Consider the following 26,744-nt stretch of genomic DNA (forward strand, 5'->3'; position numbering starts at 1 on the left):
AAGGAAGGAAGGAAGGAAGGAAGGAAGGAAGGAAGGAAGGAAGGAAGGAAGGAAGGAAGGAAGGAAGGAAGGAAGGAAAACAAATAAGCATTATTAAACACTATGTGTCAGGCACTATGATAAGTACTTAACAAATATTTCTCATTTAAATCCTTACAACATCCTTGGGAGATAAGGGCTATTGTAATATTCCTATTTTATAGTGAAGAAAACTGAGGCAGACAAAGGTTAAGTGATTTGCCCAGGGTCACATAGCTAGTAAGTGTCAGGCTGGATTTGAACTGAGGACTTCCTGACTTCAAGCCCGGTACTCTGTCCACTGCACCTCCAGTTACTTATAAACTTAAAACCAATATGAAATTTTTGTGTTGAGATCACTGCCTTAGAAATATCTTATTTTATAGTTAAGCCTAAATTTGTGTATTTTTTTATTATTTACATCTTTCTCCTACAAATATAATGGAGGGATAGCCTGTGGGAAGAAAGAAAGAGGAAGAGATCAGTTAACTAAGGGTCGCCTGGAATCTAGTTAAGGTATAACAGGGCAATGGTTATTCCAAACAATTATTATGGACATTAGTTATTCCAAGAAGGTAGAGATATAACTAGAAGAGAGTAACAAAAACTCACTTTCTAACAGAAAAATGTTTTGCGGGACGTTTGCACTTACCCATCCGAATGGCGGCAAGAAGATCGCTACGAGCATCACTGATTGCCGGCTGAGCTGGTTCTTGTCTCTTTGCTTCAGCCCCTGGGGGGCCATGCATGGGGGAGGATGAAAGAGAAGGCCCTGCTACAGGAGGGCCCGGTGGGGGAGGTGGTGGGCCCGGAGGAGGAGGAGCTGTAACAGCAAGCCCAACAGAAGGTGGATGAGGAGTAGCGGTGTATGTGGAACTAGTCGCTAATGGAGGATAGGAAGACGGTGTAGGGATCTGGAGGGGGCTAACGAAAGCAGTTTGTGCTGAAGGAATCATGGGAGGCGGTGGAGGTGGTGGTGGTCCTGATGGGTTGTAATATTCAATTATTTGTGCTGGAAGCATCCTAACAAAAAGAGGAAACACACCATGTCATTAGAATGTCAGAGAAGGTGAAATTTTCTGAGACTCTGAAATCTGTCAGGTTAGCCACTCCTAGCCACATCATATATTGTGGGTCTAATTAGAACTATGTAGTGCAAGCATATACATTTTGTGGCAGTTGTTTCATAGATCCTGCTCAATTCATTACCATGGGACGTCATATCTGCTTAATTCATCTCAGACGTAAAAATGTTTCCAAAGGTAAAAGGAGTATTTGTGGGAGAAAGGAATATCATTTCCCAGCTGATCACAGAATCTAGGAAGGCAGGAAGAACATTATTAATGCATACTCTACCGTAGCCAGTAGCAGGGAAACACATAGTTAATCAAGTCAGGAGTAAAATCATTGTGAAAAACCACAGGACAGAAGTGGGACAATTGAATTTATTGAAAAATAAGTATATTATATAAGGCAGAGATTGCCATACCCATTTCAGCACTGGCTGTAAGGCAACGCTTCAGAAAATATATTTCTACTGAGAGAGGGAAATAATAATAAAAGTGGCATATTTGACCAAATGAAAGGGCATTCAGGAACTATGAAATTCATTTCAAGAAGAGGAAGACGGATATTTGTTTTCTATCTGGATGAGAGAAGAATTAGGGGTCCTGGTGAGAAGACATCATTATACTAGATGATGCTATGCCAAGACGAGTAAGTCAAGGAGAGGGAGCACATGACTAGGCACAGGGACAGTATGGGGTTAGATGAAGCTGTTTTTTGATTTGTGTTAAGTATTTCATTTTGACACTTGTTTTCTACAATGAAATTTGTGGATTAGAGTTAAGTTCTCCAATCATTTCAAAAAGTATTTGCTAAAAGCCTGCCATGCAAAATGTCCTGTGTTAGGCGCTAAGAGGACTATAAAGATAAATGGGACATGTGTCATGCCCTCAAGGAGCTTACAATCTAATAAGATTAAAAAAAATTTTGTTTATTCCTGGTTAGCACATGGGTTTAAAAATGCCTCCTGAAACAATCCATTCAACTTCCCTATAAAATGTAATTGTTGTTTTTAAACATAATGTAACTAAAAAGGCGAATAGTCTACTAGTATGTTACTGGCCCATGTCTTTACCTGTAATTTGGCCCTCATGATGGAATTATTGTGCAGACAAATCAGGTTTTTTCTTACAGGCATCGTAGCCCATGAATTATTAAAAACAAAATCAAAATTCCAACTACATCTACTACACTTTCAAAGAGTCCAGGCACGAGGAAAGTTTACCCATAGTCCGATGGCACCAAAGGTGCAGAGGCCTGGGAGCCCTCCGAGGCCTGTGGTGGGGGTGGCGGTGGCTGCTGAGGTCTGTTCAAGGTCATGTGCCTGACCGTGGCAGAAGGAGGTCTGTTATACTCGTGCTCCAGGGCTTGATTTGTAGCCCCATACTGCTGTGCGTCCCCTGCTACGTAAGAAGGAGTCACTGGCTGCTGATGAAGAGAATGATTTGGAGTAGCAGGATAAGAATAATCAGTCACATCAGATGCATGGGACCTAGAATTAAGGGAGAAGAAATGGGAAGGAATACAATGACTTTCAGGTTTTTTTCTTCTAATATACATAAAACATCTGCTTTTCTGTTATCAATTCATAAGTTATAAATTCCCTATTCCCTTTCCTATATTGTCATGAAAACTACAGAGCAAAAACTGGATTACTATCTTAGCCAGAAAATGCAAGTGTTGTTTGAAATTAAATTCACAGCTTCAAAATGAGTGTATCAGATGAACTGACATGCAGTAAATACCAATACCTTATTTTTTCAATACTCGAGGAATCTTTTACTCAGTCATAGAATAGTATAGAACAAATCAAATTAACAAACAGTATTTAAGACAAGACATAGCATTCTAGTGCAATGAAATATTGACAGCATATAAGTAGAAATTATATAACAGTAGGTGAATTGGATAAACATTAACATTAAGAGAAGTAAAAGAAATTAAGAATGCAATGCAGTGAATATTTTTTTGCTTAAACAGAGGAAATATATTTAATCAAAGCAGAGTATAGTGATTTAATAAGTTTAATATTTAAAAGCCTTGTTTTCTTTGCATAAACAGCTGAGTGTAACAAGCTGAAAGGAATGCAAATATTTTATTAGTTGAGCATAGAGTTCACAAAGATGCAGAGACTGTTGTAGTCCAGGGTCAGCTAAGCCCAAGGGAAGGGAATGAGTAAAAGGACCTGTTTGTCCCACAGCTGCGGAGAACCAGGTGGCATTAGTAAGAGACAATCGTGCAGTTCTGGCACTCTGTTAAAGGACACATTGAGTCAGTAAATTGAATGCGTATCATTGCAGGAAGACTGAAGCAGGGCAGGCAACAAAAAGCCAGGGCTCTGAATAAAACAAAAAAGACCAACCCTCTGGGCATTCTGTCCTCTTTCATGCTCCCTGCCTGTTCCAGTTTCTTGGCGTCACTCATGAACTCAATACCCATTTTCCTTCGCTCCCACTCTTCTTTTCTTGTTCTGACTTTCCTCACATTTATTTGCTGGTTTCTGTTAGGATTCAGCTTGTGTTTCTCCCTCTGAAGTAAAACAGGCAAAGAGACATTGGTGGAAAAGCCACAGACTAGATGTCAGGCTCTGGGATTTCACGCAGTGTAGTCCTGTGAAGGCACCAAGTGATTTTGTTCAACGCAGAGGAGCCATCATCATAGAATGCTCCATAGCTGTCCTGGTCCCTAACTGTAGTATAAACTCCAGAAGATGAAGCAAATATGAAAGCATCTTTGTAGTGTGTGAGCTGCTAGTAAAGGAGTTAAAATTCTAACACGGGAAAGTGTAGGGAGAACCAGTCTTGTCCTGAGATTTGGTGTGTTTTCTAGATGTGTCCTTGTCTAGAGCCAAACACCGCTATGCAGGGCAGTGGTTAAAGACAGCACCTGGAAGTCAAGGGGGAAGGACCAAGAGATACTGACTGCTTGTAAAAGAATCTTAGCCAAATGAAAAAAAAAATAATAATGAGGATTATTTAATGAAATTACCTACTAAAAAAAAAAACAAGAACATGGGACTGGGCTGGATTGGTACCCTCTAAAATGGTATTGTAATGTAGGGATGAAAAGGGCACAAAATAAAGAAGGGTGAATAGTGTAATAATGGTGAATGGATGGAGGTGGGGAAAGAGGTATTTCAGAGCTAGAACTACAAATTGACAATCGGGCAGGGTAGAGCGCTGGACCTGAAGTCAGGAAGAACTGAGTTCAAATCCAGCCTCAGACTCTTACTAAATGTGTGACCCTGGGCAAGTCACTTAACCTCTACCTGTCTCGGTTTCTTCATCTATAAAGTGGGTATAATAATAGCAGCTACCTCTCAGTGCTGTTGAGAGGGTAAAATGAGATATTTGTAAACTGTCTGGCAAATTTTGTCATGAAAACTCAAAATATCAATTATAGCAATTCTTACAATGATCATTATAATCTTATAATTATAGCTAGTAAGAAGTGGAAATCTAAAAAGGGGTAGGTTCTTATGACAGATGGATGAAAGGTCAGCATATCATTACATCTCTATAATCTTTCAATAGACTGAAAGCAAAGGATAGGAACATGGAGGGTCTTTGGCAAGGTAAGAAGCTACTGCAGGACAGGAGAAGGTCGGAAGGTAGGTGGGAACCAGTAACAAAATGGGTCATTCCAGAGCAGGTATTAGGAAGAGAGACTTATGGATACAGGTAAAGAATCACTGGGCTCAGTTGAGACTATACATGTTCATAATGCCTCAGTGACCAGAAAGAAATGGAAATAATTCTAACGTTGTTCTAGCTAGCCTAACAATTCTCTATCAGTAAGCAGTGCAATACAGAGGAAAGGACATGGGCTTTGAAGTTAGAAAACCTTGGTTTGCATCCTAACCCTAACACTAACTACCTAGGTGATCTTGGAGAAGTGACTTCATTTCTCCAGATCTCAGTTTCCTTATGTGAAAATGAAGGTATAGGATTAGATGGCCTCTGAACTCCTTTATAGTTCGAAATCTATCAATCAATCAATAAGCATTTATTAAGTTTCAGGTACTGTTACAGGTACCAGACATACAAAAAATGAAAATAGTCCCTACTTGCAAGGAGTTTACATTAACAGAGAGAAGAACATATACAAGTACATACAGAATAAAATAAAAAATGAATAAATAACAAGTAATTCAAAATAAGTGAGCTTAGGAGGGAGTATAATAGCAATTGAGGGGACACCAGGAAAAGCTTCATTCAGAAGGAGGTGCTTAAGCTGCATTTTGAATGAAGAGAATAATTCTATGAGGTGGAGATGAGGCAGAATTACACTCCTGGAATGGGAGGCATCCAGAACAAAGGCACAGAAATGGCAGGTGCATTTACACCCGTAAGAAAGAGAAAGCAAGGTGTCTAGATCACAGCACAGATGAGGGAGAATAATGTCCAATAAAGTTGGAAAGATAGATTACAGTCAAGTTATCTAGGGCTTTAAAATCCAAATAGAGAAGTTTTTATTTGATTCTAGAGGCAATAGGGAGCATACTACAGTTTATTGAGTAGAGACGTGATATGATTGGATCTGTGCTTAAGGAAAATCATTTTGGCAGCAGTATATCAGATAGACTGGATTGGAGAGAGAATTGAAGCAAACCAAAAAACAATGAAGAGTCCATGCAGTAATCTAAGTGAAAGGTGATGAGTGCCTAAGCTAAGGCATTAGTTGTATGAGAAGAGAAGAGGGGATAGAAGAAACAGAAATGGCAAGCTCTGGCAACTGTCGATATGTGTGGGAAAGTCAGGTCAATGAGTAAGGATAATGTGAAGGCTACAAATCTAGGAAACTAACAGGGTGCTGGTGCCTACAAGAGAAATAGGGAAGTTTAGAAGAAGGGAGGGTTTGAGGAGAAAGATGAAAAGTTGTTTTCAAATGAGATATCTAATAGGAAATGATAATGCAGGAATGATGCTCAGGGGAGAGATGAGGGCTGTTTGTGTGTGTGTGTGTGTGTGTGTGTGTGTGTGTGTGTGTGTTAGTCATTTTCATAATTCCATGGGAGCTAATGAGGTTACCAAAAGAAAGAGTGTGGAAAGAAGAGAAAAGCAGGCCTATGACAGAACCTTGGGGAATACACATTGTTAGGGAGGATGAAATGAAATGAGAGGTTGTCAGAGGAGAGTGAAAAGGAGTGGTTGAACAAGTAGGACAAACACAAAAAGAGGAGAGTATTGTTATGAAAACCTAGAGAGGAGATAATATCCAGAAGGAGACGGTCTGGCCTTTGACCCAGCAAGACCAATACTAGGTCTGTTTCCCAAGATTACTAGGGAAAAAGGAAAAGAACCTATATGTTCTAAAATATTTATAGAAGCTCTCTTTATGGTAGCAAAGAACTGGGAATTGCAGGGATGCCTATCAATTGGAGAAGGTGGTCAACAGTTTCAAATATAGCACATAGATCTCAACTGAGGATGAGAACCGAGAAAAGATCATCAAATTTGCCAATTAATAGATTATTGATAATTTCAAACACTGTAATAATGAGGTGTGAAGTGAGATTGCAAAGGTTTTTGGAGTAAGAGGTGATGAAGTAGAGGTAAAATGTGTAAACAACTAAATCAAGGCCGAGAAAGCAGAAGGAAAGAGTGATTAAGATAGTAGCTTGAGGGGATGGTATGACCTAGTGAAGGGTGTGTGTGTGTGTGTACTTAGGCATGTTTGAAGGCAGCAGGAAAGAAAGTAGGAAATGGGAGAAAAGTTGAAAATAAGAAAGTGCAGAGAATGACTGAAGGAGCAATTTTCTGGAGAAGATCAAGGGGATGGAATTAAGCATACTAGTAGAGAGGGATTAGCTTTGGCAAAAAGGCTCACCTAATTATCAGAGACTGGGGAGGAGAGAGTAGTGGATGAAGTCAAAGGGGGTTTTGAGATGAAGAGAAGGGGGGAAGCAGGAACTTAAATGACCTCCGTTTTTTTTCCTGTAAAATAAAAGTTAAGGTCTTCTGCTGAAAAGGAGGAGATAGGATTACATACGTGCAGAAGGTATGAGAAAGGAAGAGACAGTTTGGAATAGCTTCTACAGGTAGTGAAAAGGGGAAGCAATTAGGAAGAAGTAAAAGAACTGCCTTGCTGCAGTGAGGGGCCATAAATCTATGATCCTATGTTTATGAAGACAATGTTCCCAAATGATCACTGCATAGGGGTGACATCACTTGCTTATGTGTATTTCAATTTCCATGTAAGCTAAAGGTGTGGTATCTGGCAAGTGAATGTATTTTCATATGAAAACCTGATGAAAGAAATCATCCAAAAACAATAATGAATTACATTGTATACAGTGGTAGAAAAGGTTGGTTGATGGATAGCAAAGTGCCATAGGAATGAGTCTTAGAAAAATGCAAATGCAAATAACAATAATGCTGCTGCTGCTGCTGCTGACAGTATTTATATAGTGCATACAATATGGCACCCTATATTTGCCAGGTACTATATAAATATTATCTCATTTTAATTTCACAATAACCCTGGGAAGTAGGTGCTACTATTATACTCATTTTACGGTTGAGGAAACTGAGGCTAAGGGAGTTTAAGTGACTTGTCTAAACTGACACAGCTGCTAAGTTTCTGAGTCCAGATTTAAATTAAGGTCTTCTTGACCCTAAGCCTAGTGCTCAATCTACTGTGCCCCCTGGTTGCCTAGACAGAATTTAGAAATTCAGAAAAAGTACAGCTCATACAACAAAACTAAGAAAAATAAAGAAATATTTAAAATATAGTTATGTATAAAGAGGCTGGACAGTCTGAATAACCACCAATTTTGTGGTCAACTCGGATCAATTTGATCTTAAAATCCAGGATGCATACAAGGACCTTCTACCACATAAAAAAGAATATTCATCTTCTTCCATTAAGGTTTCTGGAGAACATTACCTGAAATAAGATGTTTCACTTAGAATAAAAAGTTCAGATTCATAATAATAATTTCATTTTTGCATGAGTAGATTAGAAATGAAATTAAATGATAAATTAACCCAATGATTGCCAGTGAGAAAAATAAATGCTTCTGAGCAGTTACCCTCTCATGATGTATTTTAATATCTGTTTTGCAGAAAACTATATGGTCATTAAAATTCTCAAGCTGAAGGTAAAATTAACTAGAAAGTCTTGTACTTTAAAAAAATTGTTTTCACATGCAACTGGGAAATAAGGTATACACGCAATGGGGTATAGAAATCTATCCTGCCCTACAGGAAAATTGAAGGGGAAAGGGATAAGATAAGGGGGGAGAAATAGAAGGGAAGGCAAATTAGGGAAAGAGGTATTCAGAATGTATGCCATCTAGGGGTGGGGGAAGGGATAAGATGGGGAGAAAATTTGGAGCTCAAAATCTTGTGGAAGTGAATGTTAAAAACTATAAATAAATTAATTAATAGAAAGTCTTGTACTCCACTGATTGCAGAGGAGCAAAATTTAACTTAAGACTTCATATCATGTTAGTAATAATCAAAATTTTGGGAGGAGAATGGTATTGGGACAGGGAAGTTAATAAAACTATAATAAACATAAACCCAGGACTAAGTGTTGTTATACGTTGTTTGTTTTTAAATTTAAAAACCACCACCAAGAAGAAATCTGGAAGAACAATCTTGAAAAATAAATATGCCTTAAGAGCTATAGGAGATGTCTTTTCTTATTGTATATGCTGATAAAAGACTTCGCATAAAATTTTGTTTTTCCCAATAGAAGATTTTAAGTTAGAAGGCAGAAAAATAAAATAAACAAAATTAAAAGTTATCAAGTTAGCTCCACTGGACTCATTGTATACAATGAACTGCAATTGCCACTTAGTGGCCATGCATTTAGACCTGTTGAAGAAACATTTTAATTGAGCAGCTAACAGTTCACTAAAGTAAACTCCAATGATGATTTTTTCCTGTAAATTAGAGTACATGAGATTAGTCATTTGAAGGGCAGAAACAGACACACATTTTCTTCCATTACTCTTAGTGAGATTTTCAAACAGAACAATGGAGCTATTCTATTAATTATTCTATTAATAGTAGCTACCAATCATTTTCAGACACTGTATATCAATAGCAATTCAGCATGCCAAGCTAAAAATGAAAGCATCATTACAGTTAATTAAATTGAAATTGAAATATCTTCTAAATTAACAGAGCTAAATTCAACATTAGTAGCTCAACTAAATAACAAATTCAAGTCAAAGGGGTTTTAAATCATACAAAGAAAAACAATACACAAAAAAGCTTATAACTTCAACAGAATATTTTCAATGCATAGCTTAAGAGAGTCCTAAGATACATTCCAGACCTTTGAGAACTAAAGCTATTGCTGCATTTCCGAATTATTTAAAAAAAAAAAAAACACAGCAACAAATACCTAACGCATTGCCTATATTATTAAAAAAAAGAAAATACCAAGAAATGCCTCATGCATAACCATCACATGGGGATAAGGGAGCTTTAATACACACAGACCTAGTATCTGGGGACAGGGATCCCTCGGAAGACGCTCCATGGTACACACTTTGAGACAACCTGTTGTCAGGTCTAAGCTCTTTGTCATATGCCATCATATTCCACTCCTGGCGCCTGTTCCTGGCTTTTCTAACCTTTTTCACCTCACGAGTTGTGCCATCTACACGCTTTTGCTCCTGATGTCCAGGAAAAGAAAGGAAGCATGCCAAGACAGAAGGGAAAGGGAAAACAGCAGGTTAAATGCAGTTAAAATGAACAGAAATATAAACCTGATATGCAAATAGAAGCCATACCCTAACTGTAAAGAAATTTCTGAAGAAGGCTAACTCTAACCAGCATATGCTATGGAACCAAGAGAAAGCAGTCTATATTTCTCTCTTCATGTTATGACTCTAGATAAGGAAAACTGCTCTTTAGCTGCTCTCTACCGCCCAGATAAAAACATCTGACAAGGTATGATCAGGAAATAGTTTTCTACCACTGCACATTTTTTTTTTAAAAAAAAAGTCTTGATATAGAATATCTGCATGGCAAAATATTTTTCTTCCAAAATAAATAACCTTTGTTCTCAGTTTCCAAGAGGTATTCCAAATCATATTAAGCCAATTTTGCTAATGGTTAAGTAGAAAAACAGAAAACTTACCTGCCCCATTAGTGAAACACTTACTTTTGCTCCAGCCCTTTGGCCCTATATAAAAATCGAGAACATGGCCCCACCACTGACAGGCACAACAGTATAACCTCATCAGTAAACACTTAGGACTTAACATAGATATCTCTAGAGAGTAGTAGCTATTTATTCCTGTTATATTCATTTTTCCTACATAACCCATAAAATGCTATGTCTCTTAAAGACAAGGCCTGAATTTTCTCCTTCTGTGGGACTTAAATTTTCAACTTCATCATTCTGAATGTGAGGCATTCAACTCTTTTTCAACTCATTTAGACTTATCAACTGCAGAGACAACACATAATAAGTACCACAAGCAAGACCAAGCAATAGTAACAACTCTCTATTGCAAATTAAGGTTAAGATTTATAAAGGGTGTTTCTGACAGGTCTGTCAGAAAGGCAGGTAGATTATGCAGGTGTTTTATCTCCATTTTGCAAATGGGGAAAGTGAGGCTCTAAGATACGAAGTGACACAAAAGGCAGCAAGTGGGAGAGAAACGATTTGAATCCAGGTCTTCTGAGCCCAATGATCTTTTCACCTTCATCATATTGTCTCTCCACAAAATTACAGTGAGGATCCAGAAGAGCAGGTCCCAAGACCAATGGTTCCCAGCCCTGATTTTGAGACATCCCTAAATGTCTCTAATTATTTCAAATAGTATCATAACTTCTAAAAAATTACAATTAAGCATAGAATTCACTTTCATTTTCTTTATTTTGGAGCTAGATGCATCATGCAACGATTTCAGGTGGGATAAAGTACTAAAGAATCAAGCTAACAGCAGTTAGGGGCTATGACAGCAATGTAGTTGGAAATCATCACCCTAGGGACCCTGTGCTGTATCTATCCTTTCCAGATGGCTGATGGCTGATTATATGGTTGATTCAAACCATCATGAAATTACTAAGCTGAAGTATAGAACTGTTGGCCAGCTAAAAAAGTACAGTGGATAGAGTGCTGGGCCTGAAGTCAGGAAGACCTGAGTTCAAATCTGGCCTCAGACAATTACTGTCTATGTGACCCTGGGCAAGTCACTTAGCCCTGTTTGTCTCAATTTCCTCATCTGTAAAATGATCTGGAGAAAGAAATGGCACACTCCTCCAGTATCTTTGCCAAGAAAGCCCCCAAGAGGGTCATGAAGAGTCAGACACTACTGAAACAACTCAACAACAACAGTAATAGAGATGTTAGTGCCTGCAGCCTATTTCATTGGTGAATCTAATTTGTTGGTTTTCTGCTATTATTTTATCTTAAAGAATCCAAGCTTTTGACATCATGGGTACTTCCTCCATCACAGACTATGGTAGATTGTCTTGGAGAGCTGCTGTTAGCCTCCCTCAACTGTAGCTAAGCTGGACAGATGCAAAGCCCACAATCAAAACCTTCCTAGCTTAGTATGATCTGTCCATACCTACACCCTACTAACTTTTGGGAAACCAAGGTCTTCCCATGCCACAGAGAGGTCATTCAAGAAAGACTTCAGTGGAGGTACTATTGCATCACAATGGAAAACAAATGGATTTTATACTTCAATAAGTGGTTCAGGATGAAAAAAGACATGGATGGATTGAGATACATTTTATACAAAAGAGAAACACAGATGGAAATAAAGTCACTATGTGTGTGTGGTTCACATTGGATTGGGAATCATTAAGACTCACATTCACCCCTAACTCTACCACTTACTACCTATGTGACCTTAGAAAACTCCCTTCATTGCTTAAGTCTCAGAGTCCACATCTATAAAATGAAGGAATTAGACTAGATAAACTCTAAGATCAGCTCTACTGTCTAAGCTTTCCAAAGATAGGACAATCTTTATTCCTACTTTCAGAATCAAACAATAACTATTGTGACTTTATAGAAAAGTTCTATTTGACCTTAACATAATGTGATACCAGAATGAGGCTATCACCACAATTACAAGTATTTGGGGAATTCAGGATTAAATCAAAGATCTAGAAGGAGCTACTAGTTTTGTAGATATGATAATTACAGATTTTCCATGAAGGCACAGAAAAATAATTATATATGTATTTATGCCAAAAGCATCATGTTTGGATCATCTGTAAGAGGCATCTGTAAGGTCAATGAAAGGTAAATTATATATTTAATGAAAAGCACTCTTATAAGTCTCAATCAGCTTCTACATTTCATAAGAAACGTATAGGGAGGTATCACTAGCATGCCAATTAAATATTTCCTTGCTTCTCTTTCTTTTCAAGGGAGTAATATCCATCTTTTCTTCACATAGACAATGACTACTGAATCCTATATCTTTCCCATGATGATTTTGCTCTTAATAAATTCCCCAAATTCAACCACACACACACACACACACACACACACACACACACACACAAAATAGAGATAATTAAAATAATCCTTTCCTTTTGAACAGAGCCCTATCTCCAGGATCTTTGTAGTTTATGTTACTTAAATGCTAAAAATCACTGAAAAAATCCTTTGGGCTTACTAAATGCCAAACATTTCTCTAAGTCAGAGGTTCATAAATTTTTTTCTGTCATAAAGTCCTTTGATGGTCTAGTGACGCCTGTGTGAACCCCTTCTCAAAATGTTTTAAAATGCATAAAATAAAATACATAAGATTACAAAGGAAACCAAGAGTCAGAGAAAATAAAGATGTAATTTTTTTCCCATCCAAGTTCATAGGCTCCTTCCCCTCTGAAATCTACTCACGGACAAGTTAAGAACCTCTGCTTTAAGCCAAAGCTTTTGGGTATTTGCCATACAGACTGGATTGTCCTTCCCAGGAAGTCTGCACAATAGATTGTCTTCCAATGGAAAAAAATAAACTTCTGGGATGCTAGAAAAACTTTCAGGGAGTGTTCTTTAACTTTTCTTAATCACAAATGAAACATATCTCCAATAGAGAAGGTAATGTTCTGCAGAGACTGTTTTAGATAGTATCTGTACCTCTTATGATCTCCTCTCCCTTCCCCTCCACCAATCCCCCTAGAAGAGCATCATTTATGGTACTTAATCCCTCCTAAACATAAATATAAAACTGGCTTTTCATTCTAATACATACAATATACCATTTTTTAAAAATAGAGCTTATGAGTGAGAGCCCAACCATTAACTACATTTAAAAAAATTAAAGTTGATCATCTTCTTCTGCAATGAAAAAATGGGAGTTTTTCTGAGATGTAAGTAAAACCATAGGCAGAGAATTTTAATCACAAACTTATAAACAAAAACTGAGTTATGAGAATCTTCTCTTGTTAAATGAAGCAGGTTGATTGAAAGTGAGAAGGAATAAAAAGTTGAAAATATTTACTGAAAGATAATCACATGTGATTCTCAATTATTTTCACTTTAAAAATGTAACCAATGGAAAAATTTCAGCACCCTGTCTGACCCACCCATCATTTCAATAAAGAGTAGGATTCAGCAGTTTGGTTTGGATATCACACTCAAATTAGCCCATGAATATACATGTTTTCTATTCTGGAATGGTTTACCTTTTGTCTTCTTTTCTCTTTCCTTTTGTCTTCTGTATCCTGTAGCATTTTCTCTTTCCAGAGATCAAAGAAATAGGAAGGATCAGTATAAAACTTCAATCCATCTTTCTTATCATCTCTATAAAAGTAATATGGAAGTAAAGAAAAGGGAGATTATGTACATTTTTAAGCCTAATGGTTTAAACTCTGATTCTAATTTACTAAACCACAATATTTAACAAACTGACAGCAAGAAATATTATTAAATGTCTCATTTCAATAACCACCTGAAGAAATCTGTGGAATTACGACTTTTATATGTAATTTTAGCAACATATGCTAAACTAATTTGGTAACAAAAGCATTTCAAAACTCTCTTGGTTCCACAGTTACATGCAGAAAATTGTTGAAAAGAAATAAAAAAAATTTCCTCAAAACCTAGAAATTTAAAAATATATTCAAATATTACTGGGGAGCATTTGTGTTGGTATCTCTGCCAACTCCTCAAGCCTGGAATTGGGATCACAGTGTAGAATGGAAACACATGTCTACTTTTATTCTGTAGCCCCAATTCATCTCAAATTTCCAACACAGGATGCTACTCAGAACTATTTCCTGACTCCTTCTAGCATTATAAATTTGATTCAACAAGCATTTATTCAACATCTGCTAGGTACTGGTTTTACAAAGACAGAAAGAAGACAGTCTCTCCCCATAAGGAGCTTATATTCTAGTGGATGAGGGGGAAGGAAGAAAAACATGAATACAGATAAATGTGCACAAAATATATTCTAAGTAAATAGAAGGTGATTATGGCAGACAGGTGAGAAGCAGGGCATTAACAACTGAGGGGATCAGGAAAGACTTCATGTAGAAAGTAGCACCTGAGCTGTGTTCTGAAGCAAGGCAGGGATTACACAAAGTAGAATGAAGAGAAAGAGTATTCCAAGCATGGAGGGTGGCCTGAGTAAAGGCAAGGAAGAAAAAATATAAAGCACTGTCTAAGGGGAACAGCAAATAGTCCAGTTTGGCTGTAATGCAGCATGAACAAGAAGGGGTATGTGTGTGATCAGTCTGGAAAAACAGATTGGAGCCACACAGTGAAAGGCCTTAAAGGCCAAGTAGAGAAATTTGTCTTCTATCCTGATGACAAGAGGGAGACACTAAAACTTCTTGAGAAGGGAGTGATATAGGTCTGAGTTGTAGGAATATCCATTTGTCAGTTGTGCGGAAAATGTACAGGAGAGAGGAAAAGCTGGAGTCAAGGAGACCAATTAATAAATGATTACAATAAGCTGGCAAAAAGTGATGCGGGCCTCACTTACGGTGGTAATCATATAAGTGGAGAAAAGGGTAGGAGAAAGATGGCAGTAGAACCAACAGAATTTAATAAGTGATTCGATATGAGCAATGAAGGAGAGTTGAGAAATGGAGGACACTCTGAGATTATGAAATAAGGGAGGTTATTAAGAGTTTGAAGGGAAAAATGAGTTGTTATGGAATTATTTTTTTAATATTCTATAGGACATCCAGGTAAAAATGTCCATTAGGCAAGATGTGTAAGTGTGTGGCTAAAAGGGGGATGGTGGTGGAATGAGGACTGGAAAAAGGTGGCTTTGGGAGCTACTGAGATCATCTAGAGAACAACAAAGGATTTGGGACAGAATGCTGACCTCTACCCACACAAAGGGGGTGGGGCATGCATGATAATCCAGGAAAGGAGACTGTAAAAGGGAGCAGTGTCACAACAATGAAGACAGAAAGTGTCTAGGGGTTGACATGGAGATCAATGTTCAAAGCTACTGAGCAGATAAGAAAGAAGATTAATAAAAGACCATTTGATTTATTAAGTTTAGTAATATTACTGGTGCTGAAGAGTGGTGTCAGTTGAATGGTGGAAAAGAAGTCAGACTGCATGAGGTTAAGAAGTAGAAGGTTCAAAAGCGGAGGCAACCGCAGCTTTTCTAGGATTTTTGTTGTGAAAAGGAGAGCAAGATGATACCTTGAAATGAGTGTAAGAGGCCATAAATTTACCCAGATTTTCTTTTTGGAGCTTGGCAGTGAAAGGGAAGAGATAATATAGCATGATAACTTGAGGGGACAACAGATCAAGTGAAGGTTTTTAGGTACAGGGAGATCTGTTCGGGTATCATGGAGAAGAAGCCTGGGGTGGAGTAGAGAGAGTACTAGGCTTGAATCTTGGTTCTACCATTTACTACCTTGAACAAGTAATGCTACCCACTTCTCTGGGCCTCAGTTTCCTTGTGCATAAAGTGGAGATAGACTAAGCATCCCCAATGTTCCTCACAGTTCCAAATCCTATGAGCCTATATCAGACTTCCCCTTCCACTCATATCCCCCATTTATAGAAAATGAAGATTCAGTAGCTGCAAATTACTAACAATAGTCCCCATGACCTTCTGTAAAATGTAAGCTATTTGAGAACCTAGACAATATCACTGTTTATTTTTGTGTTCCTACTGCTTACTATAGATTTTGCACACACAGCAGGCATTTAATAAATGTTCACTGAATTGAACTGATAGTGTCTTATCTGAACTTTGTATCTCTCCCAGTGCCTGACTGCTCTGTACATAGTACAGAGTAGGAATTAATTTCACAGAATCACAGAAAATAAATAGGGGACTTCAGAAGAAGTAGGGAATAATGGGTCAAAGCAAAGGACAAAAGCTGTAAGATGGATGTCTGACTAATGATGCTAACATAAGACAATGGTCATTACAGGCAATCTGGTTGGCATTGAAATCCTCAAGTCCAAAGAACCAATGATGAGGGTCATATTGTTAAGGAGCTATGGGAAGCTAGGGCCTCCTGTTGGTATAAACTCTCAGAAGATGCATATCTACCAGGAAAGATTTCTTTTCTACTCACCCACTTTTTTTTAATTTAGAGGGTTCCATCTCCTAAGTTGCTTCCCTTCCCACTATTTGCCCCTATTCCTTATGGCCAGGGCTTCTCTTCTTCCCTGTACCTCCTAGAGAATATAATACCACCTCCCACATGGTCTCTGAGGGTTTCCCAAGGTTTTGTTGTTGCTGCTGCTGCTAATTAATAGTTCTCCTCATCCTTCAAGTCTCTAGGTATTGCCTCCTCCAAGAAGTCGCCCTTCCCTACTCCTCCATCTCTTTCCTCCTTGATTTTCCTTCCTAGAGTCCTTTGCCTAGATCTCTCCTCTGCCCCAACACATTTTCTACCTTTTATTTTATTTAATCTGTATACATATCATATTCTCCTTCTGTAAAACGTAAGCTCTTTGAGAACATGGACAATGGCACTGTTTATTTTTGTGTTCCCACTGCTTACTATAGATTTTGCATATAGCAGGCACTTAATAAATGTTCACTGCATTGAACTGATAGTATCTTATCTGAACTTTGTATCTCTCCCAGTGCCTAACTGTTCTGTACACAGTAGGAATTAATTTCCTAGAATCACAGAATGTTACGCAGCAGAGGTCTAACTCAGTCAACATCTTACTTTACTGTACCTCTAAACAAGGGAGTGACCCTTATGGCAATTTAGTTCAACAAAATGGAATAGATGGGTTAGACTAGATGGCTGCATTGTACAGGGGGAAATGAGAAGAAAAAGAAAGAATGCATTTGCAGTGGGTGGTTAGGCAGTATTAATTCCTTTGGGTTTCATTTTGCGTTTGGCTTAAATTGTATGTTGCACTGCTCTATAATTACGGTGGGTTAACTTGTTGATCAAACTGTCTCCCTACAGTCTGTAACACTGCATAATATACTGTGCTGTCTGGAATGATAAATGCCTCTGCATTGAAATGTGGAAACAGATCAATTGTTTTCTGTATGGTAACTGAATTATGTAGTTACCTTTACATAGTCTTGGAACATAGTAAGCACAAAGCCCATACACCATCATTGACAAATGAACTATTTCTATTAAAAAAATTCAGGGCTCACTCTTTTGCTAACAAGCATGCTGATGACTAGAAAATTCAAGGCTTTTCAGTTTCATCTTGTTTTGGTCCCTTTGCAACAATCCAAGAATTTAGAAGATTGTCACCTAAAAGAATTTCTCCTCAAAGAAGAGTTTCTATCCAGTTAAATGAGTCTTTCCATAATACTTGTCCATGGCCTAAAACCAGATTTATAATGAAAAAATAAAATCAGACCTTATGGCTACATGAATCCATACCTGTAAGGTGTAAGTATATTCAGGGGAGGTGGCTTATCACTCTGATTGTAAATGTCAGAAACTGGATTGGGAATACTGTTCTTGGAAACCACCTGCTGGTCTTGTATTGTAGAGCTTTTGAACGCTTTCTTCATGTTAATATCCTGTAGTGATACTGTTGAAAGACCCAAAAAAGTCTGGTTAACAGAGAATACATTATTTTCACTGTTAAGAATCTAAGTCAAATTCAGTTCTTACACATTTAAACCAATCACAAGGCCTTCCAGGACAGCATTCCAACAGTCTTTGCAGGTAGCCATATAGAACCTTATGTATATAGTGTATACTATGTATACACTATATCTTCTTTCCCCTAGACAAGCATAGCTCTCTCTCTCTCTCTCTCTCTCTCTCTCTCTCTCTCTCTCTCTCTCAAGGTGTGAACTAAGTCAGAATTGACTCCAAAGTAAGCACTTCCTTTTCAGCTTGTGAGGGCATATTAAGTACCTTCTTTAAATAAAATGCTTTTTTCTCAAAAATAGCACATGGGCTGCCAAATCACATTCACTCTGTAGATATCCTTAATACATATGAATGGATGCTTATGTGTATGTAATAGTTTTTGATGTTTTTTTTTGTTGTGTTTTTTTAGAGAAAATAGCAATAGATTTTTTTGAATTAAGCTTATATTCTTACTAACACCAATGAAGAGATGTAGAAATAGACAAATGGCCAGAGATTCTATCCAGCAACACACACACACACACACACACACACACACACACACACACATGCACATGCACACAAATAGAGGAATAAGTATGAAGCCTTTAGTCTCTAGAACAATAGCAGTACACCTACCAAATTCAGTTTCCCATGGAATAAATCTATTCAAATAGCAAATATTAATCAATATTTACTTAGATAATTGAACTATGGTTGTACTAGTAACATGCACAGGATTTTTTTTTGCTTCAAGCACAAAATAGGAGAGATGGCAGGAGTACTACACCAATTATATTAAAAAGCTACTGGAAGTTATCAGAATCACAAAATGATCAATAAAAGCATTATGATATAAATCCATCTACAAACTGATTAAAAATGGGGGTTCAGGGCTGTTAAAATAAGCTTCAGCTCAGTATTTTATAAATTCTGATCTATATATTTACCTTCATGTGGTTTTAAATCTATTGTACCAGAAACATTTTAATTATAACAACAAAGAACTTGAAACAATGCATATGAAAATAGTTTGATTTCCAGCCATTTAAATAGTCAATTATAGTATAACTTAAGATCAAAGTCCTTTACTCCATTGACATCTGAAGGTCCTAAATTAGTCTCCAAATTTTTATCTTCTAAAAGAATATTTAGTCATTTTAAAAGGCAGAAAAAAAGAACTCTATAGTTTTCTAATGTTCAAAGCTGTATTTTTCTTAAGGAGAAAAATTAAAACGTCAGTGCACTAATTGTTATACATTTCTATCAAATTCCATTTTGCAAACTGGATATTGAGAAGAAATTTGTTTTTAACATGTACCGGTAGGAACTCTCTTTTTCCTCTTTTATATTCTTTGTAAGAGACGATGACTCTTTGGGAAAAGAAATGGAGCCATATGTTTGGAAATGCAGGTGACATTGAAAGCAAAAGAAAGCAATAAAAAATAGTAAAAGGAATTTAAAAAATAAAATAAAATGCAAAAGATGGAATTCCATGAAAAACAGCTTTTTAAAGTTAAACTTTACTATATGTTACTTGACAAAAGAGCTAAGCAAAACTAAAGACAGAGAGAAGAGGACATAGGATCTTTTATAAGACAATGTGAGCAAAAGATTCCATAAAGGTACACATATGGGGAGTGCATAAGGATTCCCTAATGTCTTAAAAAAACTGTATCCCACTTAAAAATTTTTATTTTTTTAAGTAAAGTTTGGTTTTTTTAATCAGTTGTTTTAGTTTCTTTAATGAATAAAATAATGTCCTCTATAAAATGAATGTTCAATAAATATTTGACATGAATGAAAAGTGCTGCATATACCATTAGTCCAGCAATATAAAGGCAAAAACAACTTAGGATAAAATATTTTTTAATAAAATTAAATTTGAGGCAATAATACAAGTCCTTTTCCTGATGCTGGGGTTTTTTTTTCAATACAGTCTTTTATAGTAAATACTCTAGTAATGCAATTTTGTTTTTAAAAAGATAAAGGGATGTTGATTGTTTTAAATTTTGTGCCAACTGCCCTAGTAAACAATTTCAGTCACTGCGATCCAACATAAAAACATTAGTAATGGCACAACACTTGCAAGTATTAACATTATTTAAAAATACAAAGTCTAAAAGCTCCCAATATATGTCACTTTAAGAAGTTTGAGGGACCCTAAGTGACCAAAACACTTACCCTAAAACACTTACAAGAATTAATGGCAAAATATGAATCAGTAGGAAGCCTTCAGTTTGCTGTACTATAATGCACATAATTTTCTCTCTCAATCTTGCTGTCACTCTTCTCAAAAGGACACCTACTGTCCCTATGGCTAAAGTGACTAGATAATGTGGACAAGTTTTCAGGTGCAACAGTAGTTGAGGCTATTACTTATAGCATAAAGTAAGATTTCTGGATGGAACGGGTGACATGTATAAGCTCTCATTAGCAAGAATTTTTTTATAAATCAGGCACGAGGATGAGTTATAAGTAAGATACATGTATGTGTGTATGTATGTATGTATATATGTATGCACACATACACATATCTTTTTTCTAACTCCTTTCCTAATTAACCCAATGTTATACATTTCTTTTCTTATCAGAATGTCCTAGGAAAAGACAAAACGAATGATCAACTTACTACTCTAAGGAAAAGCTGTAATTGTGCTGTAATTAATTACTACCGTCTTGTCAGCATCACTTCTGGCTCACTGCTTTCATGCAATTACCTACCCTCTTCCACTGTTGAATCCAGCTGGGTAACTTTGACAGCGAGGCGATCAATTCTGTCTTGAAGAGAATTTGCTCTGATGTAAAAGTTGTTGGCCTCATTAAACAACTCACCAAATATGTCTTCAGCATGTTTGCCTAGAAGAAGAAAATGGATGGGGAAAGCCATCTGTTGAAGATCTGCTGAAGCGACCTTCACATGTTTTCACAATTGCCATACTACTGTCAACACACATATATATTTTTTTGCAAAGAACTTCAAAAATGTTTTATTCAAGCACTCCCAAGACTCTCTAAAAATGTATTTGAAACACTGAAATATATGTGAAAGGGACCTGGAGTTGTAATGTTTTAAACTACTTTAGAGATACCTTAGGATTTGCATTTCACTGCCTTATGAAATACAATTTAAGTCTAATTTCCCTGAATTTTAAATCCTTTTTCCACTTTGCTGTTATCAAACATATTTTAAGCTAGAGACCATTTGGCACTAGCCCACAGCAGAATGTTTAGTAATTGAAATGATGTAGAGAATTCTCAGGAATTAATCTCTCCATTAGTTCCAATATTACCAAGCTTGCATACATTGCCTATATGAAAAACCAGTGCCTATCTGACAAGATAAACCTCAATTATTGTACTACTAAGGTGATAAAGAAAAAGTTGGAGAAACAGCAAGCCCTCTGCCCACAAAAATAACAATACTATAGATTTCCCTAATATTCAACCTAAATTTACTTTAAAAAATATATTTCGTTAGGTCGTTCATGTTATTTCACAATATTTCAAATATTGAGGCTTTCCCCATAGATGTTTTTACCTTTCAAATATTTAGCATATCTTCTAAAATAATTTTCCAAATTTGGTCTTCAACATTTCCTCATAACCATTCTTTTATTTTTTGGGGGGAGGGAGTAGGATAAGGGAGGTAAAATACTAACTTTGACTTCAGTTTTCACATCCAATATTTATGTTAAACGAAGAGAGACTTGCTGTTTGGGGATGTAATAACTTCACATAGCAATAACATTGTACTTTTGTATACAGGTTGCTTTTAAAAAGAAGTACATACATTATTTCACCAGAGACTCACAGCAGTCCTGTGGAGTAAAAGCCTCCAGAGCCCTGTAGAGTAAAAGGGGTGGGGATAAAGACTGGATCTATGATTTAACTGAAGTGAAAAGCATGGGAGATATTAATTCTCATTTTGAATATAAAGAAATTGAGGGAAGCTATAACCCAAGGTCATAAGACTAGTAACTTGAACCAAAATCATCTGATTTCAAATCCAAGCATCTTTTCAGTGGTTTCAGAATTTTAAAGGAATTCTTATTTCCCCCTAGATTATCATTTTAAAAATTCAGTTCTAATCTGCTGGATTCTAACAATTTCCCACTTTTGTTCAAAATTCCTACTTTGAATTCTCTTTTGAGTCCAACTGTTTTTCTCCAGAATTCTCATTTTTTTAAGGCATACAATACCTCCATGTTCTTTTGAGTACTAGATGCAACTCCAACTTAATAATTAATTAATGAGGCATTAAGTAAGGCAGGATGCTGAATCTACCTTCCTTTTTAGAATTTCCCCCCCCACTTCTCAAAGAGAAATACCTTCATATCTGTCATTCACTCTATATGTGGATTTTCACTCAATTTATTGAACGGGGACAGGGACACACAAAAGTACCTAATTATCACAGAACATTAGGAATTGGTAAATTCCAATTACATTAACTAAATGAACTGAGAATATTAAATACTTAATATGAGGTCTAGAACTGTGATATAATATATTGATATAGGGAACTCCTAGATAAGAAAATTCACTTTACCAATGATGGTCAGCCCCATGTCTGCTTCTGCTAGAGGGAGCTAAGTTGTACAGTAGTGGTGGGACTGGAGTCAGGAAGACCCAAGTCCAAAGCCCACTTCAGGAACTTACTAATGCCCCGTGACCCTGGGCTAGTCATTTAACCTCTGTTTGCTCATTGGAACAATAATAGCACCTACATCCCAGGGTTGTTGTGAGGATAAAATGAGATAATACTTGTAAAGCACTTAGCACATGCCTGGAACATAGTATGCACTTAATAAATGCTTGTTCCCTTCCTATCTACCATAATCTTAGGGCAGGAGTTGTTAAACTTTTGTTATGTCATGGACATCTTTGGCAGACTTGTGAAACCTAGGTACCCTTTCTCAGAATATTTCAAATGCATGATATATAATATGTAAGAGTACAAAGGAAACCAATTATATTGAAATATAGCATGTATAGTATGTATGTGTGTGTATGTAAACAGATAGAGGGGGAACTGAAGAGAATAAGCATTTATGTGGCACCTACTTTGTGCCCGGCACTGTGCTAAGTGCTTTATAATTATTATCTCATTTGACCTCACAACAACCCTGGGGAGTGGGTACCAGTATTACTCCCATTTTATCGTGAAGGAAATTGAGTCAAATAGAGATTAAGCGACATGCCCAGGTAAAGGTCTGGTAAAGGTCTAACACTGATTTTAAATTCAGGTCTTCCTGCCTCTAGGTCTAATGCTCTCCTCACTACACCATCAGCTGCCCTCTATGCACACTTGTAGAATTCTGAAAGGATGAGTAACTTGTCTAGGCAATACGGGTCAGAAGTGGGACTTAAACTCAAATCTTTCTGGCTCCAAGGCCAAAGGACAGCTTTCTCATGATTCCTCTTATATATTTTGTGGTTGTTCAGTCCTTTTTTTTCCAGTTGTGTCTGACTCTTCATGACTCCATTTTGGGGTTCTCTTGGCAAGATTACTGGAGCGATTTGCCATTTCCTTCTCCAGCTGACTTTACAGATGAGAAAACAGGCAAACAGGGGTAAGTGACTTTCCCGTGATCACATAGCTTATAAGTGTCTGAGGCTGGATTTGAACTCAGGCAGATGAGTTTTCCTGACTTCAGGCCCCCACTCTTACCAGCGCATCACTAAGCTACTCACATTATATACTTAACTACTTAAATTTTGCTTCTCCAAGGATCTGAGCTGGACAAATGTGGCTCATTAATGTCCTTGAAAGGGAACATCTACTTGAGGGAAGGTCCTTCCAAGCAGGATCACTTCCTGAAATTCACGCATAGTCTAGGAACCATGAAAACACTCAGCAAAAAAACAAACAAACATTAAAACAGTACTCTGTTTTAATGAACAATCTTTTTTTCTTAAAAAACACCATCTGCAAGCAAAATCTTTTATATTCAAGTGTGATTTGCTTAAATATGCTTGTTTTCTACATAAATGTGCTGAGGAAAATTCAGAAGTTCTCATGAATTTTCTGAGGAAATTCAAAAGCCTCTACACAAATTATATGAAGACTTTCATGTATTCATGTGCACGTTAAAAAAAAAGTAAACTGAGGGCCAAGGCATCTAATAAGTGGCAAAAGTAAGATTCAAACATCTCTTAATTCCAAAGAACATTCTCACCCAAACCACAAGTCTGCCAATATCAATGAATAAGACTATAACCTGCACTGGTGTAAGGCATTTCCTCCCCTGACAATTTGCTATATCACTGAAATCTGATAGGCAGTCACTATCCTAAGAGTCAGGTGGAACTTAGAACAGGAGGCAGTTCTGTGCTTTCTACAGAGGAGAACTAGGACCAGAGTGGTAACTAAGATAAGATCCAGGCTTCAGCCAGAGCCAGTCCCAGGACCCATCACCTGCTAAATTGTGATACTCATTTTTCAGTTCCATCCACCAATTATAAAAAGGGGTTTGGGGAGAGGGGAGTAGCAAATTTCCATCTTTTCTGATGTGTGTAGGGAAGGAAGAGGTGAGGCAGGGTCAAAGGAAGCAGTCTTTGGAAGTCAGGCCCACACTAGAGGGGTGGCTGGTACAGGTGGGAAGAAAGGCTCCATTTCAAAGCAGATGGATGCAGAGCTTGATGCCCAGGAAGGCGTTGTTTCCCTGGGGGTGGCTGCCTTCATTTACTTCAGTGTTCTCTGATGTGTTGGGCAGGGGGAAGAGAGGGAGATAGTAGGAGTAGGGTTGCTGATCTGAGGGAGTTACTCGGGCCCTAAGCCCACTGGTGGCAGCAAAATCTGGGCCCTGCAGCAGTTCTCTTTTCTGCAGATCCTCCTGGGCCTGGCATCAGTCCCTTTCTTCTTCTGAGGGAGGGGGGAGAGAAAAGCCTGGGCAGAGCAAGGAGTTTGTGGTGTTCTTGCAATGGGGACTGGAGAGAGAGGGCAGAAGGCTGAGAGGGAAATGACTTATTGTCAGCCTGCCTGCCAAGAAGGGCCCTGGTAGCTAACCTTCTAAGTCAGAGAAACCCATGCTAGATACACCAGGGGAAAGAGAGAAGCAGAGGCAAGTCATGGCTGCATGCATTCAGCAATGTGGCGCTACTCTCCTCATTCTAGAATTTTCTTCCTCCATTCCAATGAATCATCTTGTATACCCCACTTTGGAGACCTCTGCTCTAAGAGGAAAGTAGGCTCAACAGATTAATGCCCTCCTCTCTTATATCCCAATGTTTGAAAAGACCTAGTCTCTCTACAAGCAATTTGTTGGATTGGTCAGGGATGCCCCAAGATTTGGTGTTACAGCATCCACAGTTGTCAATAATACCTTGTGTGGAGATCAACTATTGGCTTATTGAAAGAATAAGTTTTGTTTATTTGGTGTGGGGTATGGGAAACCAGAATGACCAGGAAGCATGCAATATAGATCAAGTTCCTGATATCACCACCAAAGTGCAACACATTTACTATGAATTTTAACATGGCTGGTCCTATAACCTAGGGACCCTGACGGCTGAGAAACTTGGTTCATTAGACTCCCATGGTCATTAATGATAGCACGACAAAACTCAGAATCCCTATCTTAGCTCTTTATAGCTAACTAGGGATTAACAGAGACCATCTGGCTGTCCACGTGGATGTTGGTCCAGAGATAGGCAATGTTACCCAGCAAAATCATAAGCAGGGTAGGGCAATTAGGGTTCTTCTGTCCTGAAGAACCAAAATTTAGAGGGTACAAACAACATACTTTTCATGTTGCTACTACCATGAGCTCTATACCCCAAGTAAGTTCCTCCCTACCTGGCACAAGTGAAAAAGGTAGCCTTAACTAAGGGGCCATCTCCTCCTCACGCTACAACTAAGAGAGTTTAAGGGACACTGCTAGTAAGTGTCTAAGGCTGGATTCCAAGTAGAGTCTTCCTGACTCCAAATCCAATCCTCTTATCTACTGTACCAACTAGCTGTCCATCTATTAGCAGGTTACATTTAAACAAACCTAAATTCACTTTGAGGTATAACTACAAAAAAAAAAAAACCAAAACCAAACAAAAAAACAAAAACCCTAGAGACTAGATATTGCAAAAGACAAGGGCAATTTGTTCATGTTTCAATGGCACTGGCCTGGTCTAGCTTTATTGACACCTCTTTATAGTTTATCATCTATGGTTGTTGTTGTTTAGTCGTTTTCAGTCCTGTCTGACTCTTCATGACCCTATTCAGGGTTTTCTTGGCAAAAATACTGGAGTGGTTTACCATTTCCTTCTCCAGCTCATTTTTTATAGATAAGGCAAATAGGGTTTAAGTGACTTACCCAGCCAGGGTCACCTAGCTAGTAAGTGTCTATGGCTAGATTTGAACTCAGGAAGAGGAGGCTTCCTGACTCCAGGCCCAACATTCTATCCACCGTGCCACCTACCTACTCCTCTCATCCATATGGATATTATGGTAATAAGTATTCCATTAAGCACCTCCAAAAGTAAGGATTCTTTTACTTTCCACTATGGCTTGAGAGGAAGATTAGTTGTTAATGGCAGAATGTCTGTCATTACCCTAGAGCTTCACAACATAATGCTTTTCTAGGAGACTTTCCTGTGGAACCATGTCACAGAAAAACAGGTCATAAGATTATTCTTCAATCATACTTTACCATGAGCACTTTTTTTCCAGGCCCACCTACACTGAAT

At 37.6% G+C, this 26,744-nt stretch overlaps 1 protein-coding gene across 1 annotated transcript in view; it reads right to left on the reverse strand.

Annotated features, from left to right (window-relative positions):
* The window catches only part of WASF3 (WAS protein family member 3), a 179,638-nt gene that overhangs the window by 5,219 nt on the left and 147,675 nt on the right, over positions 1-26,744 (reverse strand). Inside the window, exons 4-9 of the mRNA XM_027877577.1 lie at positions 20,784-20,918; positions 17,859-18,012; positions 13,698-13,815; positions 3,446-3,612; positions 2,309-2,575; positions 671-1,041 (exon numbers count right to left, since the gene is read on the reverse strand). Coding sequence (XP_027733378.1) covers positions 671-1,041; positions 2,309-2,575; positions 3,446-3,612; positions 13,698-13,815; positions 17,859-18,012; positions 20,784-20,918 — 1,212 coding nt within the window. The remainder of the gene's footprint in view (positions 1-670; positions 1,042-2,308; positions 2,576-3,445; positions 3,613-13,697; positions 13,816-17,858; positions 18,013-20,783; positions 20,919-26,744) is intronic.

The sequence above is a fragment of the Vombatus ursinus genome, unplaced genomic scaffold, assembly GCF_900497805.2.
Source record: "Vombatus ursinus unplaced genomic scaffold, bare-nosed wombat genome assembly UNPS02014813.1, whole genome shotgun sequence".
Lineage (NCBI taxonomy): Eukaryota > Metazoa > Chordata > Mammalia > Diprotodontia > Vombatidae > Vombatus > Vombatus ursinus.